We start from the raw sequence: 19,913 nt of genomic DNA, 5'->3' as shown, positions 1-19,913 counted from the left end.
CTGGCGTTTTGTTCTGCTCAGGTCCCCTTAAAGTTCCTAACCTGTAATACAAAAAGACCATTCTTAGTTTAAAAAAAAAATTTACAAGAATGATATTCCAAATTTTGTTAATTATCAGACCTTAGTTTCTCATCACTTAATCAGTGAGAGAGTTCAAGTAAAGGATGATGTCATCATATTTTAATGAAAAAGGCTTGATTTTGCTCCCCTCCTTAACTTACTTGAGGCTTAAGCCAGCAGTCCAGTCTCATTTTCTGATGGTTCATTACAAGTATAACCTGTGTAAGAGGCAAAGAAATGTGAAATGAGCTAAAGATCTTGAATGCCTGCAAAACCATTGATTTTTCATGATAACCTCAGAATAAAAGTGGAACGGTTTATGGGTGAAATCATTGCCATTTCATTTGGCAGAATCATTAACATCATTGGTTACCATTTCCACACCCAAAACTGCAAAATCTAAGTAAAAAGTTCTTACCTTCCTGTAACTTCCATAGCATTCGGGTTCCCGATTCTCGCCAAATCTATAAAAGGATGACAAAACTTTATAAGGTTGCAACTTCGACATTTGGCCCCTAAAGCAGAGAAATTCTCTATTTTGTCATCTCTTCTTATCTTACACTTTCCCAAACTCTTTTTGCAGTGTGACTAGAAATGCTAGAAATATAGGCCATTATAACTACATAAAATTCTTAGTAATTTGGTAAGATGCTACTGCATTCCAGTTTCCAAATGTAACCTCAGTTTTAAAAAATGGAACGGTTTATGATTAAAATCATTATCCTGTCATTTGGCAGAATCTTTTGCATCACTGGTTACAAACACACACTCAAAAATCTCAAACTGGACAAACTAAAATGATTTAACTTACCAGTATTTTGTCCAATCCCCATTTTATGCTGAAAAAAGAAAAGCCACATTGTAATCAGGGGATGACGCCAAAATTATCCAAAGAAAACCACGTTTCAAAATCCCATTCTAAAAATATTTACTATGGGCAACAAAAAAAAAAAAATACATGTGCCACCTCTTTACAACTTTCAAATGAAAAGAACATTTGGTAGTCAGTGATTTTACAGCTAGTTTTGGTGTCTTCAATAGCAGATACATCAGATAGGAGCGAAAGACAAAATCAGTATTCATCACCATACATCTGCTGAACTATGTTATCATCATCATATCCACTTTGAGACACCACTTTTAGCATATTGTAACCTAGTTGAAATTTCTCAAATCTTAAACTAAAATATAATCACCTCTTCAGCATCTTCATTTTTGGCCCAGGACAAGACCATTATTGATACTGACAATTCATTTTTCATCTGCAAAAAATAACAGGAAATTAAAATCTTGCCAAAATGTCTCATCTAAATAATGTTTTCAAAATCTGTACTGTTTCAGAAAAAGAAAATCCTCATTCTCTTTCAGAGAGATTCCCATTGTTTTAATATATAAATCATCACTAACAGTACACATCATGAATGAACTCAACAGGAGCATAACCTTTTATAGGTTGACAATATTAGAATCAAGTTGTCTGATATTTGGAATTTTGTCCTACTCACTGATTGATCTAATAGAACAAACTTTTGGTACCTGCTTTTTTAAACATCACTTCCTACCCCAAAACTTTACACATGCAAAAATCTTTTCTATATAAGGCGTAGAAAATGGCACACATTTTAAAATGTCAACTCCAACAATCTAGTTTGCACACTAAAGTAAGCCTAACCAAGTACTAAACTACTTTCACTCCTCCCCTATGCATTAAGGAAAATATTTAAGGTTATTCTTTAAACTAGGAAATAGAAGTACTTGAATAACAGCTACGATAATTTCCCCAAAGTTACCAAGTTAACAAAATTTTTTCCTTACCCATTTTCAAGTGAATCACACCATCTGGACAAGGCAAACCTAAACCAAAAGTTTAATTAATTAAATGTAATTTTATCATAGAGAAATAAAGGTCGTGCTCAATTTGTTACAGGGCACTTCAGTGCTATATTTGTCTACATGCTGACTTCAGGTCAGACATTTGAAGACATCATTATAAACCCTGTTAAGTAATTTTTAAAATGGTTGTTTCATTTCCCAAATTCCAAATGGAATATATTGCTATTAATTAAAAATGCTTTTTGAAATCTCAAGTAATCTTATGGTAGGCAATCCCAAAGTTATTTTACAAATAAATCCCAGCATGATTAACAACTATCTCAATAACTAAACTTGATAGTTATTAAAATTGATAGTTATTATCTAAAACCAACTCTTCCCTCACCAGCACACTTTTGTTAATTTAGCTCAAATGGATAATTCTTAAAATATTCACTCACAAAATAATCCAACTGGAAAATCTTCAAGATTCAGGTGGTACCTAAAAGAGACCGATTTTCGTTAAATAAAAGTCAAATGAGATCAAGTATTGAAAGTTTAAAACAACGCCTGAAATCAGTTAGAGCTAATTAGACCTTCATGATAAAGTCAGTCTATTGGCTTATCATCATACAGGCTTTTGAGACCACTCAACTAACTTCCCTATGAAATTTGACTATGAACACCCTTTTTATTGCCTAGTTAATAGGAAATGAAATGGTAACATTTTATAATTTATTTTTGCAAAAATTACACAAAACCTGACAAAGACACAATTAATCCGTTTCTTATATTTTTATCCTTAGACTTCTTGAGAAATAAACTGCAGTGCATTTTATCCAAAATCAAAAATCTTATTTCAAAGTACAATAATTCATCATTTAGAAGTAGGACCTCAGTTTCTCTGAGCCTTTAAATGGCTTTAGGCCTTACCATTTCTTATGTCCAGTTGACAAGTCCCTAAAGACAAAAGGAAAAAAAAAAAATTCAAAGGTTATATCTTTAATTGTAGAATTTTTAGCAAAATGTTTTTTATAGGACAGACACATCAGACAATAAGGTATATATTCTTCATTATTCTATCTGCTGAACTATGCAACCATCATAGTATCTGCTTTATTGTTATGTCAATTTTCAGAGACAGTGAATATTTAAGACAATTAAGCAAATTACCTGTTTGCCTGTGACTGTAATACTTTGGAGCCTAGGGAGAGAAATAAACAACAGTGAATAACAATTTTCTTGTGTATACATCTTCAAATTGTATAGTTTGAGTGCTTCAGTGTAAGAAAAAGGTGGTAATAACTCTCATCATATTCGTGATCAAGAGTAGCAAATAAAAACTCATCATTAAGGCACAGTTACTCAATACGTTTAACAACTTTGAGGTTGGGCCAAATGCAAAATGGCAAGACACTTCCCAAAGCTGTATCATATTCAATTAAATTTAACACTTACGGCAGTAACAGCATCTCCAACCATGATACATAACTGCAATGTAAAGGAGGAAAAAAGGGATTAAATATCCCAAAGAGCTTAATTGAATGAAATTCCTGTCCCTCAACATTAAAGCCTCAGCATGATGTTGTCAGAAATTATTTCTGTCCACTACTCTTAAACCATCATAGGCTTAGCAACTTCGGGCACGTGGAAACCTTCCCGACACTACGGGCCTTACAGAGGAGGTCCTCAAACTACGGCCCGCGGGCCAGATACAGCAGCTGAGGACGTTTATCCCCCTCACCCAGGGCTTATGAAGTTTCTTTAAGGGCCACAAAACAAAGTTTTTGCTTTTACTCTAGTCCGGCCTTCCACCAGTCTGAGGGACAGTGAACTGGCCCCCTATTAGATCCTAGTTAACATAAGATGTTTACCGGAACTCGGCAAACTTAAGCACCTTGCATAACTTATTACAGCAGGCGGCGCCCTCCCCAGATCCATCTTGGGCAGGCAGCTTACCTTTAAGGACATCAAGGATAATGCTTCCGTTTTCCCGAACTCCATTGCCTTAAAAATAAAAATTTTGTGGAAATCAATCCATGCAAAGGACTCAAAAAATTACATTTCAAACCTCAGTGGCAACGAACGTCTTAAATTCACTGATCAGTATGCTGATCGATATGCAGTAAAAATGCTTAAGACTCATTTTAGTCGGCAAAAATTGCCAAACGCTACTCCTAGTTTCCTTTCTGTCCTTACACTCTAAGGCCCAAATTACGTCATGGAGAAAAAAGCCGCGGAAAGGATCTTTTGAATTCCGCTCGACCCCCTGCTCAAGGGGAATGGAAGGCCAGGCATTCGGCCAATCTACCCCAGGCGCGCCTACGAGCACGTGGTGCCCACCGCCTCCTCGGATCCCAGCGTGGACGCGGCCCAGGCCCCGCATCAGAGACGTTGGCCTTCATCAGCGGTTTCAGATGTCCCTACCAACGTTGCTTTCATCACACAGCAAGGCCTGGAAGCCAGACGCCCTACCCCTACTTCCCCTAACTCCATGGCAGCCTCAGGACACCAGCTTCGCCGCAGAGGCTTTTCGAGAGCGAGAGACCACGCTTCCCATAGTCCCGAACCCACTCCGGAACCATCCAACGTTTGCTCCAAGACACGGTCTCCTCCCGGGACGAGGGCCTGGGTGCAGGCTGACACCAAAGTCGTGAGGCCCCAAAGACCGGGCCATGTTAACTGCAGTAGGACTTACCTACAGCAAAGAAGCGTCGCCGCTGTGGAAAGGACGAAAAGCCTCCGCGAGGCCCCTTATATAAAGGCGGTGTGACGTCATGACGCCCTCGTCGGCTTCAACTTAGGCCCCGCCCCCCAGCCAAAGAGCGGGAACTGAAGGCTGGGACGTCACTTAGCCTCTCCTCTCGCCTCATCCACCTGCTCCTCCCCGCCTCCCGACTCGACTGGTCCGAGCGTTCGTGGCCCCTCCTCCAGCCTGCAGCGGAGGGCGGGACTCCCGGGGGACACGTGACACAGGGCTGTGGCCTGGGAAGAGGAGCGGCGGAGAACGGAGGAAGGGGGAGGGGGAAAGGAGTAGAATGGGGGAGGGGGCAAGTGAGGAGGAGGAGGAGGAGGAGGAGGATGGGGGGCGGTGTAAGGGTGAGTGATTTCCTTCCGGCACGTCGCCCGCTCGGGGGGAGGGGGCGGGGGGTTTCACTTCCGGGACGGTGTTCCGGCCCATTCCGGCCCATTTCCACCCCCGGAGGTAGGTACTGCTCCTCGGCGGGGTCCGGGCCCCGACTCTCTGTCCTGGCCTCCCCCCTCCCACCCTCGGCCCGCTCGGATCCGCCCCGCCCCCGTGCCCCCCCTCAGCCCAGCCCAGGAGGGCCCCGACCCCGGAGCTAGGGGCGACCTTTCTCTCCCCACCCCACCCCCTCCTCTCAGCCCCGTGAGCAGGCGGACCCGCCCCCCCCCACTCGGGGCCCCTCCCTCTAGACCCCCGAGACTCGCACCCACCACGGCTGCCGGCGGGCACCGCTCCCCTGCAGCCACACCCCACCCCACCCCACCCCCGCTGGACCCGCTCCGGGGGAACGCCCCCTTCCCCTCCCTGGCAGACCCGCCCCCGTGCCCACCATCCCAGCTGCCCACCTCTCCCAGTGCCCCCGTGCCCACTCCAACCATCTGCAAACTGAGCACAAGTCCGTGGCCCCGCGGGACCCCCAGCCACGCAAGGGAGAGACAGACTTTTCTCGTGGGGCTTCCTCCCGCCCCACTCGGGAGCTGCTGGAACGAGGAAACGAGCACCAGCTCACCCAAAGGCGCTGGTGTGGGCTCCAAAATAAACACGTCTGAATTCCGAGTGGCATTGGCCGGGCTCTCTCTGAATTACATGTCTCAAAACAAACACCACTTGGTTGGGGAAGGGGAGGTCAAGTTGGCTCCGAGGGGTCGGCCACATAGGTAGTTCTCCGTGCACCCCGGGCAGAGCAGGAGGGAGGGCCCCCCTAGCCGAGGACAGGCAGGTAGGCAGTGCACACACAGAGCTGCCCCCCACCTGTGAACTGACAAGTACTGGCCCGGGCCGAGGCGCCTCGTCCTATAAACTCTGAGCCGAGAGCTCGAGACCAGCCCGCTTCATCCTCACTGTGCACTCCAGTTACCTATGGCACTTTTCCTAAAACAAGATTACTCTTGCCTTTGTGTCCCAAGCCAGCTTTTTCAGGAGCTGGCTGGTTTACTTGGGAAAACTGGCATAGCTTTAAATAGGTTATTAGTCATACTACCATATAGTTAGGTAGGGTGAGGATTGTAATAAAATGTTCACATTTTATGTGCCGACCTTAGCTAATTAGAATTTACTCCAATTTTGGGGGGTATCCTTGGTTATTTTTGGGACCCCAAATCCCCCTCCCTCCAAAAAAAAATTTTCTCCATTTTTGTCTAGAAAAAATTAAAATATACATATTTGAAAAGTCAAACATTTAAATGTTTTATTCTTTCTCTCGAGTTCTTGATTCTAAGCTGAAGCTACATAAACTTAATAAATAAAAGTAGTGTCATCATAACCTAGAGATAGTCTAATATAAGTCCAAAGTTTCTTTTTCAAGTTTCACAGTGACTAACCACAAACTTGGAGAAGTGGACTTTACCTCCTGATAATGCTATTTTCCCATTTAGATCTAGGAAAAGTAATTTTATTTTTTTGAGAAGTAAAATTTTCAAATATTGTGGTATAAAGCTCACTGGGAATGAAATTAATGATTCGTAGTCATTATTCCTATTTCCTCTTTCAGCAGGGCTGAAAGCCTGTTCCATCAGGCACAACATGGAGAAAGGTGGGAACATACAATTGGAGATCCCTGACTTTAGCAACTCAGTCCTGAGCCACCTCAACCAGCTGCGCATGCAGGGGCGTCTCTGTGATATTGTGGTCAATGTGCAAGGACAGGCTTTTCGGGCTCATAAAGTTGTGTTGGCTGCCAGCTCGCCCTATTTCCGGGACCATATGTCCTTGAATGAGATGAGCACTGTGTCTATATCGGTCATCAAGAATCCAACTGTTTTTGAGCAACTCCTTTCATTTTGTTACACTGGGAGGATCTGTCTACAATTGGCAGATATCATCAGCTACCTTACGGCTGCCAGTTTCCTACAGATGCAGCACATCATAGACAAATGTACACAGATCCTGGAGGGTATACATTTCAAAATTAATGTAGCAGAAGTTGAGGCAGAATTAGGACAGACAAGGACAAAGCATCAGGAGAGACCCCCGGAATCTCACAGAGTCACTCCCAATCTAAACCGCCCCCTCAGCCCACGTCACAATACACCAAAGGGGAGCCGAAGAGGCCAAGTTAGCACGGTGCTGGACATCAGAGAGCTAAGTCCCCCCGAAGAATCAACCAGCCCCCAGATAATTGAGCAGAGTTCTGACGTGGAAAGCCGGGAGCCCATTCTTCGGATTAACCGAGCAGGACAGTGGTACGTGGAGACGGGGGTAGCCGACCGGGGGGGTCGGGGTGATGACGAGGTGAGAGTTCTGGGAGGAGTTCGGATCAAAACTGAGAATCTGGAAGAGTGGCTTGGGACAGAGAATCAGCCCTCGGGAGAAGATGGAAGTAGTGCTGAGGAGGTTGCCGCCATGGTGATCGACACCACGGCCATGGGTCTGGAGCACAAGAGAGTTATGGCTTGGGATCTTCAGCGCCCAAGGCCACTCGGCCAACCAGCAGTGAAATGGACAGGTAAGGTTCCTTTTGCACCTTTGCAGACTGTCATTCAGGTACCACTGATCCAGGCTATCTCTCTGGTTTAGAGAGCATCTTCCCTCCCTGTTGCTTAGATGAAATAAGAATTGACTGTTGGGGAAATTGGAGGTGTGCCAAAAGACTTGCATTCTTATTTTTTTAAAGCAGGAAGCTCCTAGTCCTGAAGTATTCACAGTGTTGTGAGAACTATGGTAAAGTTAGACACTTCCATGAATCAGAATAGCATCTGCAGCCACACTAGCATCAGTAATTGCCAGGGCTTCCTCGGATTCGAGGCAGGGAGCTGACCGTCAGCTGGGGACCAGGCGGCCTTTCCCTTCCTGGGTATGTTATTGCACAGGTAGGTGGCTTGGGGGAGTTTCCCTTTCCTTTGTAGTCCTGCTTTGCTTTCCTTTAGCCACCGCCTCCAGAGGAGGCTTTGCTGTGGTCCTGGCAATTCTTTGGCTCTCTATGGCAATAGTGTAAAGCCAAGGAGATTCTTCTGGGATTGTTTTTCCATTTCTTTCTCAGCTTGCCATTTGAATATATTTTCTGGCTGGCCTCAATCAGTGGCCACTGCTGCCAAGGGCCTAACCATTTCATTATTTTTTCTCTGTTTCCCCACTTTTCTCTTTTTAACATGCTTCTAAATGAGTAGCTAAAGACACGTCTTTAAGGGAAAAGAAGTACAGGTGTTAATAATGGAATTGAGTTGAAAGTATATTAAGCATCCTCCTTCAAAATTTAGATTGGTTACATGCAATCCAAAGAGAATATTATGCTGTTTCCCCTACTGTCAGTAAATGAATTTTGACTGTATAAACAAAGATCTACAACATATTACTGGCCTGTTAAGACCTTGTTGCAAAGATCAATAAGTGTCATATAGATGCAGATGACCATCCATGACCTCTCATGTCTTCATTTAATAACATTTTAGATATTTTCTCTCTTTTGCTCCTTTACTCATGGACAGCATATAGATATGTAAATAGCACTTTTAATTGACCATTCTGATTTTTATGCCCCAAGATTTGGCCAGTGATAAAAGTATCTGGGGTTTTAATCCAAGTGACCTAGAATTTTATTTAGCTTCTATCATTCATTTTTTAAAATATAAGTTGGTAGTATTTGCTCCCTTACTAATTTAAAATGTAATGGGACACACAGACCAATAATAGGCTCAGAATTATAGACCTAGCTTTAATTTTAGTTCATTGAATCATATTACAGATTTCTTAGTTTTTTTCTAGGACTGTTGTTGTGACAAAAGGATTTTACTTATATTTTGTGCCTCAGTGCCATTAGGTCATTATGTACCATTGATCTCTTATTCTGCAAAATGGTTTTTCTTTGATTTATGAGACCAAAGGTGATTTTTTAACTTCATCAAAATGGACCCAGTGTGAGCATTTCTTAATTACTATGCTGAAAATCATCATACTGTTCCATATGTCTTCCCCTTCATTATCCATAAGCTAAGGAAATTACCTCATCACTTGGAAGTTTTTTAACCGTACTTTTCTGTTACCCCATTTATGCTCCTTTGTCGACAGATTTAGCCCTTCTGGCAGTGTTGTCACCCTGACTGAGCGACACCGAGCCCGCAGTGAATCTCCTGGGAGAATGGATGAGCCTAAGCAACCCAATTCCCAGGTATGTAGTGACAGATCTGAAGAACTTCATTGAAATTCAAGGGTGCATTTCAGCAAGTACAGTGTTATCTTTTTTAGTTGTATTTCTTTTAATCACCTTGGGAAATCTTTGGTTAACATCGTTTTTAAATTACTGGAAAAATAAAGGTTGAAAGGAAAGGGAATCTTAAATGTTATATTTAATGTTCTCTTGTTATTGCCAAACACTTGTTCTGCAACACTCAAAAAAATGTTCTTTTGGTGAAGGTTGAAGTTTGGAAACAAGAAGCAGGAATACAGTGTAGCATTTCTTGTGGAATACAGGGACAGCTTGTATCCTAGGAAAAATTAAACCAACTTCTGACAAAGTACAACCAAGGAGAGCAGGATTTAATGGCTTTTCTAATTGGTTGTGCGTTTAAATGAATGAATGAATGAAAAGATCTTTATTAAGTATTTGCAATTCATGTTTTTGTATACTCTTATTTGTATTAGACTTACCTACTCGAATAAATCGTAAAATACTAGAGAACAGGAACCATGTCTTCTGTTTTCTTTATATTTAGCCACAGAACATCATTCTGTTTTTGACCAGTGAGCACTGTACAAATGTTGAACTCATTGCTTATATCTGAAATGGTATCTCATATGGTAGGCCAACTGAGGACTGGAAGAAGCATGTGCCAAGTGAAAACATAGAATGAATTTTGAGCTGTTTTGTCATTCTTCTCTGGCTAGTTACTTAGAGAAGCAATGGAGTTTTTGTTGTTATTGTTTGTTTTAATAATTTCATTTAAGACATTGTGAGAAATGAGAACTACAAATGAGAGGCAGTGAATAGAATCCTGGACTTGCAATCAAGAGACTAGGTTTCCTATTGCACTTCAGCATGTAGTAGCTGTGTGATCCTAAGCAAGCCATTTCCTGTTTATGAGCTTCAGCTTCTTTAGATGTATGTTGATTCTGCTAGCCTACCTTAAAAAAATGTGAGGGATATGCTTCATAAACCTTGTTGTTCCAAATAAATGTGCATTATTATCAATTCTAGCACACAGTTAATATTTTGTTCAATTTGTAGTTATTGATTTAACCTCATTTCTTTTACTAAACCTGTGTTTTGGTATGGGGAACTCACAGTGAGTTCCTCACCTCACAGTGAGGAAACTACATCTACCAGTGCAGATTGGCACCTGGCTTTCAAGCTTCAGTCTTAAACAGTTAACTAGAGTGCTGAGGGGGCTTGCTTGTTATTTGAATACTTGCATTCATACTGTGTTTATGGTATCATAAAAAAAATGCCATCATTACCATGGAAAATTTTTTCTTCTGATATTAGGGGGAAAAAACCCAGCAGCAAATTAGAGCTATAAAATAAAAGCTTTGTTCAAGTGATAGTCACATTTGGGGATATGTTTTTTTTCTCAAGCCTCTAAAGAGGGATGTAATTTCTGTATAAAGGTAACTATTGTGCAAATAAATGTGTTAATAAGCAAATAAAATAAACATCTCACAGGAAGATAAGACCATTAACAATTACTCATTCACCAGACCAGTTAAGTTAGACCAGAGACTCAGTCACACACCAGCATTTACAGTCATATGGTAAAGTGAATAGTGTTAGGCCTGGAGTCAGGAAGACTCATCTTCTAGTTTAGATCTAGCCTCAGATACATATCAGTAGTGTTTCCCTGGGCAAATCCCTTAACCCTTTTGCCTCAGTTTCCTCATTTGTAAAATCAGCTAGAGAAGGAAATAACAGACCAACCTAGTACCTTTGCCAAAAAAGGGGGGGGGGAGAGGGAGGGGACGGAGAGAATCACAAAGAAACCAATACAACTGAGACAAATGAATAATAACATGCACGCAGTCACAATATTGGGGAAAGATAGGATGAATTCATCTGCTTAAGAAAGACTTCTTAGAAGAGTTTCAATAACATTTAAAAAGAAAGGGGTAGGCAAAATGTGATAGCTTCAGGCATAAGGCCTAACAGAAACATTGATATGAGAAAAAGAAATATATTAAGAAACCTCATGACTGGATGCAACTGGGGGTGAAGGCTGGAAAGAAACAAGCAATAAATGACATTGTCTAGAAATAAGATTAAGGATTTAAGTCATGGGACCACAAGATTTAAAACTACAAAGAAATTCTAGAAATTATCTAGTGCTGCTTATGATGATCTTTATAGACAGAATGTCCCAAAAGTCTTAGTGTGGTTTTAAGTATCAAAAGAGCACATATGTATATGAAGAATTGTTCTCCATTTCTTAATAAAACTAAATAAGGAAATGAAATTTGTAGTAAAACAGAGTTCAGCAAACATCACCATGGACCATGCTATACATGGGATTTTCTTGGCAAAGATACTGGAGGAGGTTGGCCATTTCTTTCTCCAATGCATTAACATCATCAGAAGTGAAGTGACTTTACAGCTAGAACATGTCTGAGGTCACATTTGAAATTGGGTCCTCCTGACTCCAGGCCTAACACTCTCTGCACTATGGTGGCAAAAACAGCTGCTTCCAAAATAGTTTATCTAGGTTTAGAGAAAATATTTGATCCTAAGGGTGATGGAATGCTGAAACAAACTATACTTAGGTCACTATGCTGACTCAGAAACTTTAAACAGCTCCCCATTTTCTCCCAAAACATTTAAATTCCTCTATTTGGCTTCAGGATCCTCTGTAAATTGTCTCTACCTCCTTTTTTACTTTTTTATCCATTTCAGATAGGTGAATCATCTTTTCATTCTCTGAGAAACACTGTACTTGTTCCTAATTCACTACTTTTATTTGTTTCTCCCTTCTAAAATACTCTCTCTTGTCTTCCTCTATGTGTCCTATTTTTTAATGCCCAGCTCAAGGTACACTTCCTCCATTAATTCTTCCCTAAAAGTAGAGATTGGACGATATAGTATAAAAAGCAGTGAACTCCACAGTAAGACTTGGCTTTGATTGCTGGTAATTAAGAATTCTTACACAAAGGCAATGAAGAAGAGGCCTTGTAAAACTTACGTTTTATATATATAGATACAAACATATACGGGGTGTGTGTGTATATATATGTATATATATATAAACTTATAAATCAAACCATTCCTAAGCCCCACTTTTCTCTGAATATCTACTCTAATTCTGTCATACAATTTAATACTTCTGTGTTGTATTATTTGCTGTTACTTTATGTGTTTTACTCCATCTCTCCAATAAGGATCACAATTGTAGATCTAAAAGAGATCTAACAGGAACTTGTCCTAAAAAAAGGAAAGCACAAATAAGATAAAAGTAACTAGTAGTTTGTGTCAAGCAAGAGTGGGGATCCAGGCCAATTTGTTCCCCATCCAGCACAGTTTTCGTTTTACCATCTTGCCCTCTTGACATGTCTGTGTCTTCCACGGTACTGAGGCTGTGTTAAGCACTCAATAAATATTTTTTGGTTGATGATGAAATTCTCAGTCATACAAGTCTTTAAATTAAACTAACAAACTGGGACCAGATGACTTTTAATCTATGATTTATCCAGCTAAAATAAGGGAGAGAAAGGCTTTCAAGACTATATTTAGAGTGTTAGATTTGATATATCATATTGGAAAAATGATATATATGAACCAACTAAGGTGTTTAGTTGTTCAGACTTAATATAAAACAAAATAGTGATGCTCTAAAACTTTAGTCATTCTTCAACTCTTCATTTATGGTGTTTTTCTTCTCTTAATTCTTCTTTGAATTTTTGTGAAATAATACTGTACATTATGAGAAATTATTAATAACCAATAATCTAGAGGTCTATTCAGAGCTCTCCTCTTCTGAAACTAAAACTAAAAGTTCAGTCTAAAGGAATTACTGATAGATTAACTCTTCTTGATTTTGGTCAGACCCCACCCAACCTAGCCTGGGGAATCCTATTATGGTCTAGAATCTTCCTTAATAGACTGCTCCTACACCTGGAAAAAGGTCACCTACCAGCATGGGTTCAGAAAGGGCTCAGGAACAGCCGATACAGTGTGTACGCTCCAACAATTCCAGGAGAAATGCTAGGAACAGAACAGAAGTCTGTATACAACGTTTGTAGATATGACCGAGGCGTTTGATACTTTTAGTCACTCGAATTTATGGGAAATTGTGTCAAAAGTTGGTTGCCCGGAGACATCAACATAGGACATCAGTTTCCTGACGGCATGCTTGCCTGGGCTCTGGGAAACGTGCAGTGCTCTCGAGCTTTCCCAGTCATCAGTGAAGTGAAACAAGGCTGTGCGCTTTTGCTCCCGTACTTTTTAGCATGATATTTTCAGTCATGTTAAATGCCTTCAAGGAGGACATACCTGGAATCAAAGTCAACTACTGCACTGCCAGTAAATTCTTGAACTTGGAAAGGCTATAAGCCAAAAACAAAGTGGAGAGAGTGTTGGTGCATGATTTTTTTTTTATTTGCGAATGATTATGTACACTCTGAAGTTGATTACAAAGTATGGATCAGTTCTCTGCTGCTGGTGCTAATTTTGGCTTAACACCACAAGAAAACACAGGGGCTCCATCAGCCAGCACCACACCATCCATATATGGAGCTGTCAGTTACAGCAAATGATGTGAAGTTTTGAATGCTGTAGGAAAGTTCACTTACCTCGGCAGCACACTTTCCAGGGATGTCCACATTGATAATGAGGTTGACACATAGATTGCCAGAGCTAGTTCGGTGTTTGGGAGGCTCCAAAAGAAAGTGAGGGAGAAGAAAGGAATTAGACTGACCACCAAACTGAAGGTCAACAGACCCTTTGTGCTGACCTCATTGTTGTATGCCTGTGAGATCTGGACGGTATACCAGCACCATCCTAGGAAACTGAATCTCTTCCATTTGAATTGTCTTGGGAAGATTCTGAAGATCGCCTGGCAGGATAAGGTACCAAACACTGAGCTTCTTTCTTGAACTAAACCACCAAGCGTTCCAGCCCTACTGCAGAGAGCATGACTCCATTGATCTGGCCACATTGTTTGAATGCCAAATATACACTTGCCAAAAAAATTATTTTATGAAGAACTTACACGAGGCAAACACTCAAAAGGTGTTCAGAAAAAGCAATACAAGGACACTCTAAAGATCTCTCATAAAAACTTTAGAATTGATCATATAACAGACACTGGCCCAGGACTGTCCAGCATGGCGTGCTGTCATCAGAGAGGATTGTGCTCTATGAACAAGGCAGAATTGAATTTGCTCAGAACTGAGAGATGCGCAGAGTTAGAGAATCCACCTCAAATGTTCAGAGTCCAACCTGTGGCAGAGCATTCTGAGTTCCTGTTAGTCTTATCAGCCTCGCCTGTATGTAACTCGCCTGTAACATGACAATGTCATTTAGTCCTCTGAGAAGAAAGGACAAAAACCAACTATCCAACTCAGAGAAGAGGGGAGAAAGGCCTTCAGCACAGGATGGGACTAGAACTGAATCTTAAAGGTAACCAGGGAAGCTGAACAGCAGAGGTGATGGAGCAGAATATTCTGGAATGAGACAGACCTCACATATGAGGGAGGAGCAGCAAGGAAGTTCATGAGACAGATCTCTGAGAGTGTGGGGACTGGGTGGAGCGGGAAGGGGGAAAAGGGAAGGAGGAGAGGAGAAATAAAGTATATGAAGACCAGGAAGGTAGGAAGGGGCCAGTTTGGGAAAGGCTTTAAATGACAAACTAGACTTTATGAGAATATTTCAAAAATCTTAGTGCTATATTAAACTATGATAGCTTAAATAGCTTTTAACATGTTTCATCATAAAACTGCACTAAGACTTTGAACACCTCATTTGTATCTGAGGAGTGAAATGCTGGACTGGCTATTGGAAAGTCAGATCAAGTGAGGGTTCCTTAAAGATGGGGAGGACCAATTCTACCTTGGGAGGAGATGGATCCTTTTGTCTAGATAAAGGTTGTGGGAAGGAAGGGGTCTGAATAGAGATAATTTCTCAGGGCTTTCTCCCTCCCCCAGAAGGGCATATAAACTGTGAGTCTCACTACTATTAATCTAAAAGAGATTACCATCCTCTTATTAATAATGTGTTGGCTTTATTAATTGCTTAAATTACCCAGAAAGTATGTCTCTCAAAACTTTAAACATCACAGTATTCATTTCTCCTGCCCTCTGTTGAAACTACTAGACACTTGTCTCATTAGACAATACTTTTTTTTTTTTTTTCTGAGGCAATTAGGGTTAAGTGACTTGCCCAGAGTCACACAGCAAGGAAGTGTTAAGTGTCTGAGATCAGATTTGAACTCAGGTCCTCCTGACTTCTGGGCTGGTGCTCTATCCACTGCACCACCTAGCTGCCCCTTAGACAACACTTTTTTGAAGAAATAAGAGAAAAGGATTTAGGATTAATAAATTAAATAGTCCTCCAGATATCTGTAATTAACTTTGGCTTTCTCCTCCCCTTCTACAGCACTTCCACTTCACTCCTGCCAATTTCCACTGTCATTCTCGTCTCTGCTTAACATAGTTACTTTCTGCACATTTAGAAAACGAAGTATTTTTCTGTTTCTGATATCTACAAAAATCAACAGGGTTGAGAAATTTAGTAAAAACCTGAATGATGAAATTTTAATGCAACACTTTGAAAAAAGCATTCTATAAATCCATGATATTATTGTTATTATTATTATAGTTTCCAAAAAAATAATCAATCTTCATCTTATAGTTTCCTTCAGTTGAGAAGAACTGATGTGTGTATCTATTCATTCAAATGAATGGATAGATAGATGACTTCATTATTCAGTTCTAGTTGTTCAAAGTAGACTAAACAATAAAGTTAAATTAGTATTTGACCTTCACAAAGAGATAAAAATCAAATTTTCTCCATGCCATTAAAATCTGCTTTTAATTGCCTTAATTCAACCTTCTTCTGAAACTAACCTTGATTTTTTTTATCATCTACATATTACCTTCTTACATAAGTAGCAAAAAGAAAAAGAAATTTCTTTTATAATAACTCCAAGAGTTCATTGTCTAATTAGAAGGAAAAGAATTTAAATGCTACTTACATCATAATCCCTTCTCAAATTTTCTTATATTAAATTGAGTACCTCTCTGTAATAAAATAAATTTAATCCCAAAGAAAATGTTACTCTAGAATCTGTGGGAAATTGGAAAAATATTAACCATGTCATATAACTTGGACGTTACTTTCAGCTGCTTGAATTAATTTAAAGCTTCTGTATATGACATATACAAATTATATGATGAAAATAGTTGTCTGCACACAGTATTCCATAAGATCAGTTGTCTTGGGGTAGGCAATATGAAGAGATAATTGACAACATCAATTAAAAATATGCATCTCCTCAGTTTTTAAGTATTGTTTTCTAAGCATTTCAAGAGCAGGAACCATGTCTTAAAATAGTTAAAAAAATTTTTTCCCGGTCCAGACCTATTATGACTTCATTAGTATAGGGAACCTATAATATTTTGATAGTTGATAGACTAAGTATCCAAATTTCCTTTGCCAATGCAGATCAGAACCTGTTTTGCAGCATAGTGTTAGGGTACCTGAGGCACCAAGAGGTTAAGGGAATTGCCCAGGCATGTAGCCAGCATGTGCAGGCTGGCTTTTCAGCTTATGCCACATTATTCCTCAGTGAATTGTAATACTTTATGTTATAATATCTTTATGTTATCTTAGAAAACATTCTCACATGCATTATCTTATTTGCTCTTCCACCAACTATTAGAGATATGTTTGTGGTTTTGTTTCTTTTTACAGATAGCATTCAAGCCAGAAAGATTGACTGATTTGGAATCATACCCATATTGAAAGTCAGAGCTAAGACTTAGGAACCCAAGCCAGTAGTCCTTCCATTACATGCTGCCAATAATTGTCCAATTGAATTGTGAGAACTCAATAAGTATTATGTATTGATTACTTCCAATGAACTTTTCATAATATAAGTGTATAGGATGTTAGATTCATAATTCAATCTAAGTTCTCTTTCTAGTTGTTGTTTTTTTTTTTTTTTCCTAGTTTGCTCTGAGGTGTTGGTTCAATGGCTTGTCTATGAGATTAGTGTAAAATGTTGGTAATATATTGAAAAATCATTAATAATGTTTCAGAAAAAAATTTATTGCCCACAACTTATGTTTTTATAGAAAAACAATTATCTAATGTACCTTAACTTAAATTGAGTTGAAATATGCTTCCTTTTAATTTCTACTTAGTGGCACTAGTTTTGCCTTCTGAGGAACCCCATGAGAGTAGATAGGACACTGGACTTGTAATCAAGAAGACTCATGTTTGTTTTGCCAAATATATATTTTTAAGGAATTGTTTTCTTTAGTCAATTTCTATGCTTTCTTTTCCAAGCTGTTGGCTTTCCCCAAAAAATTTTCATAATTGTCCTACATAACTCTTATTTCCTTTCTTCATTTTTCTTCTGTCTCTCTTTTAAGATCCTTTTTGAACTCTTCCAAGAGCCTCTTGAGCTCTTTATATCCTCAAGTTTATATCCTCCTTTTTGGACTTCACCTGAAGGCATATTGCCTTTAGTGTCCTCTAATGGGTTTGTGTTCTGATCTTCCCTGTCTCCATAGTAGTTTTCTATAGCCAAAATTCTTTTTGCTTTTTTGCTCATTTTTTAAAAGTTGAGCTCTGCTCTTAAGGCATAGGGGAGATAGCTTGCAGGGGGACAGGGACTTCTCTTTTTTTTTTTTTTAATTTAAATTTTATTTTATTTAATAATAACTTTGTATTGACAGAATCCATGCCAGGATAATTTTTTTTACAACATTATCCCTTGCATTCGCTTATGTTTTGTTTTTTCCCCTCCCTCCCTCCACCCCCCCCCCAAGATGGCAAGCAGTCCTATATATGTTAAATATGTTACAGTATATCCTAGATACAATACATATTTGCAGAACCGAACAGTTCTCCTGTTGCACAGGGAGAATTGGATTCAGAAGGTAAAAATAACTCGGGAAGAAAATCAAAAATGCAAATAGTTCACATTCATTTCCCAGTGTTCCTTCTTTGGGTATAGCTGTTTCTGTCCATCATTATCCATTGAAACTCAGTTAGGTCTCTTTGTCATAGAAATCCACTTCCATCAGAATACATCCTCATACAATATCGTTGTCGAAGTGTATAATGATCTCCTGGTTCTGCTCATCTCACTTAGCATCAGTCCATGTAGGTCTCTCCAAGCCTCTCTGTATTCATCCTGCTGGTCATTCCTTTCAGAGCAATAATATTCCATAACATTCATATACCACAATTTACCCAGCCATTCTCCAATTGATGGGCATCCATTCATTTTCCAGTTTCTGGCCACTACAAACAGGGCTGCTACAAACATTTTGGCACATACAGGTCCCTTTCCCTTTTTTAGTATCTCTTTGGGGTATAAGCCCAATAGAAACACTGCTGGATCAAAGGGTATGCACAGTTTGATAACTTTTGGGGCATAATTCCAGATTGCTCTCCAGAATGGCTGGATTCGTTCACAACTCCACCAACAATGCATCAGGGGACAGGGACTTCTCACTGATTATACCAAGGCTGGAAATGCTACAGGCTTTCCCGTTGCACTGGACCTGGCTAAGTCCTGCCTGATTTGCTGGTATATGGGGGCTCACAATTTGCCTTCTATAGTTGTATTGGAGGATTCACAGCTGATCTGCTGATCCACTGGCCTGCCTCCTGAACCAGGACAGAGTAGTCAGCTGTCAACTATATTTTGGCTGAGAGCCTCCTACTAAATTCCCTGCACCAGGCTTCTCTGCCTCAGGTCTCCCGGCACTGGGCACATTTCTCCCTGCCCAATGAGACAGACCTTTCCTGATGTCCTTTCAATATATCTAAAGCTAAAGAATTACTACATTCTTAATGTTTGTCAGTTCTGTCACTCCAAAATCCATTCAGAAGTTGGATCTAGCATTGATAGCTAGGGAAGCTGGGGAGAGCTCAGATAGTGTCCTGAATACTCTTCACTATCTTGGCTCTGCCCTCCTCTCCCCACCCCACCCCCCACCCCGCCCAAGACTTAAGTTTAAATAATAATTTAGACACTACCTGTATGATTGTGGCAATTCACTTAACATCTTTGAGCCTCAATTTCCTCATCTGGAAAATAATAGTATTAAACTCTGGCCACAAAGGTCCCTTCCTGCTTTAAATCTTTGATTGTATGAACTACACAGAATAAATTAATTCTTTTTGTGTCCTCAATATTAATCTTGTTTTCTGTCTTTTTGTTTTTAAATAGCTAAGAAGTAGAGGTTCCTACAGTTTGTTATTTTGGTATTTGATTTATGTAGATGGATCAAAGACCTATCAGTTCAACATTGCTTATAAGTCTGGTGAAAAAGAAATCGTTTTAGTTGGTCTTCCTGTTGTCTCACTATTGTAAGGTAGTCTATCCAACAAGTGTTTTGGAAACATCCAGTTAGCCTATCAACCAGAAAGTAACCTTTAATTTTCTTGCTTTTATTTGATAATGGAGCAAAATACTTCAAAGAGAGATGAGCAGCCCTGAAAAGGGCTCAGCGAGCCCTCCCATCAGAATGCTGGTTCTTGAATATTCGTGTCCCCCATCTTGGCAAATGGGTTAAACCAAGCTGAGGGGAACTGGCACACCCAAACCTAACAAGAAACTATCTATCCCAAACCTATGAAGCCTATTTCTTCAGTCCTGTGCTTCCCGCCTCACCCTAGTGGAATGGGCAGGTGAAAACAATTTTT

The 19,913-nt window shown here is 40.0% G+C and overlaps 1 protein-coding gene and 10 non-coding genes across 11 annotated transcripts in view; 1 reads left to right on the top strand and 10 right to left on the bottom strand.

The window, feature by feature from the left end:
- Positions 1-107: 107 nt before the first annotated feature.
- Positions 108-184, bottom strand: LOC127563598 (small nucleolar RNA SNORD81). Its single transcript, XR_007954040.1, has one exon. It is a non-coding gene; the product is annotated as a small nucleolar RNA SNORD81 (small nucleolar RNA).
- A 168-nt stretch (positions 185-352) lies between these two features.
- Positions 353-431, bottom strand: LOC127563624 (small nucleolar RNA SNORD47). Its single transcript, XR_007954065.1, has one exon. It is a non-coding gene; the product is annotated as a small nucleolar RNA SNORD47 (small nucleolar RNA).
- A 305-nt stretch (positions 432-736) lies between these two features.
- Positions 737-817, bottom strand: LOC127563625 (small nucleolar RNA SNORD47). The gene has a single exon (XR_007954066.1). It is a non-coding gene; the product is annotated as a small nucleolar RNA SNORD47 (small nucleolar RNA).
- A 284-nt stretch (positions 818-1,101) lies between these two features.
- On the bottom strand, positions 1,102-1,184 carry LOC127563632 (small nucleolar RNA snR60/Z15/Z230/Z193/J17). Its single transcript, XR_007954072.1, has one exon. It is a non-coding gene; the product is annotated as a small nucleolar RNA snR60/Z15/Z230/Z193/J17 (small nucleolar RNA).
- Positions 1,185-1,390: 206 nt separating this feature from the next.
- Positions 1,391-1,471, bottom strand: LOC127563603 (small nucleolar RNA SNORD79). The gene has a single exon (XR_007954045.1). It is a non-coding gene; the product is annotated as a small nucleolar RNA SNORD79 (small nucleolar RNA).
- A 518-nt stretch (positions 1,472-1,989) lies between these two features.
- Positions 1,990-2,053, bottom strand: LOC127563668 (small nucleolar RNA SNORD78). The gene has a single exon (XR_007954105.1). It is a non-coding gene; the product is annotated as a small nucleolar RNA SNORD78 (small nucleolar RNA).
- Positions 2,054-2,446: 393 nt separating this feature from the next.
- LOC127563628 (small nucleolar RNA SNORD44) lies at positions 2,447-2,509 on the bottom strand. Its single transcript, XR_007954069.1, has one exon. It is a non-coding gene; the product is annotated as a small nucleolar RNA SNORD44 (small nucleolar RNA).
- A 404-nt stretch (positions 2,510-2,913) lies between these two features.
- Positions 2,914-2,983, bottom strand: LOC127563667 (small nucleolar RNA SNORD77). The gene has a single exon (XR_007954104.1). It is a non-coding gene; the product is annotated as a small nucleolar RNA SNORD77 (small nucleolar RNA).
- A 459-nt stretch (positions 2,984-3,442) lies between these two features.
- Positions 3,443-3,503, bottom strand: LOC127563674 (small nucleolar RNA SNORD75). Its single transcript, XR_007954112.1, has one exon. It is a non-coding gene; the product is annotated as a small nucleolar RNA SNORD75 (small nucleolar RNA).
- Positions 3,504-4,248: 745 nt separating this feature from the next.
- LOC127563627 (small nucleolar RNA SNORD74) lies at positions 4,249-4,328 on the bottom strand. Its single transcript, XR_007954068.1, has one exon. It is a non-coding gene; the product is annotated as a small nucleolar RNA SNORD74 (small nucleolar RNA).
- Positions 4,329-6,563: 2,235 nt separating this feature from the next.
- The window catches only part of ZBTB37 (zinc finger and BTB domain containing 37), a 37,685-nt gene continuing 24,335 nt past the window's right edge, over positions 6,564-19,913 (top strand). Inside the window, 3 exon segments of the mRNA XM_051998927.1 lie at positions 6,564-7,472; positions 7,475-7,562; positions 9,122-9,221. Coding sequence (XP_051854887.1) covers positions 6,641-7,472; positions 7,475-7,562; positions 9,122-9,221 — 1,020 coding nt within the window. The 5' untranslated portion in view covers positions 6,564-6,640.

This window comes from Antechinus flavipes, chromosome 4, assembly GCF_016432865.1.
Source record: "Antechinus flavipes isolate AdamAnt ecotype Samford, QLD, Australia chromosome 4, AdamAnt_v2, whole genome shotgun sequence".
Classification (NCBI taxonomy): domain Eukaryota; kingdom Metazoa; phylum Chordata; class Mammalia; order Dasyuromorphia; family Dasyuridae; genus Antechinus; species Antechinus flavipes.
Note: the sequence above shows the minus strand (reverse complement) of the source record. Positions and strands in the feature narration are given on the sequence as shown.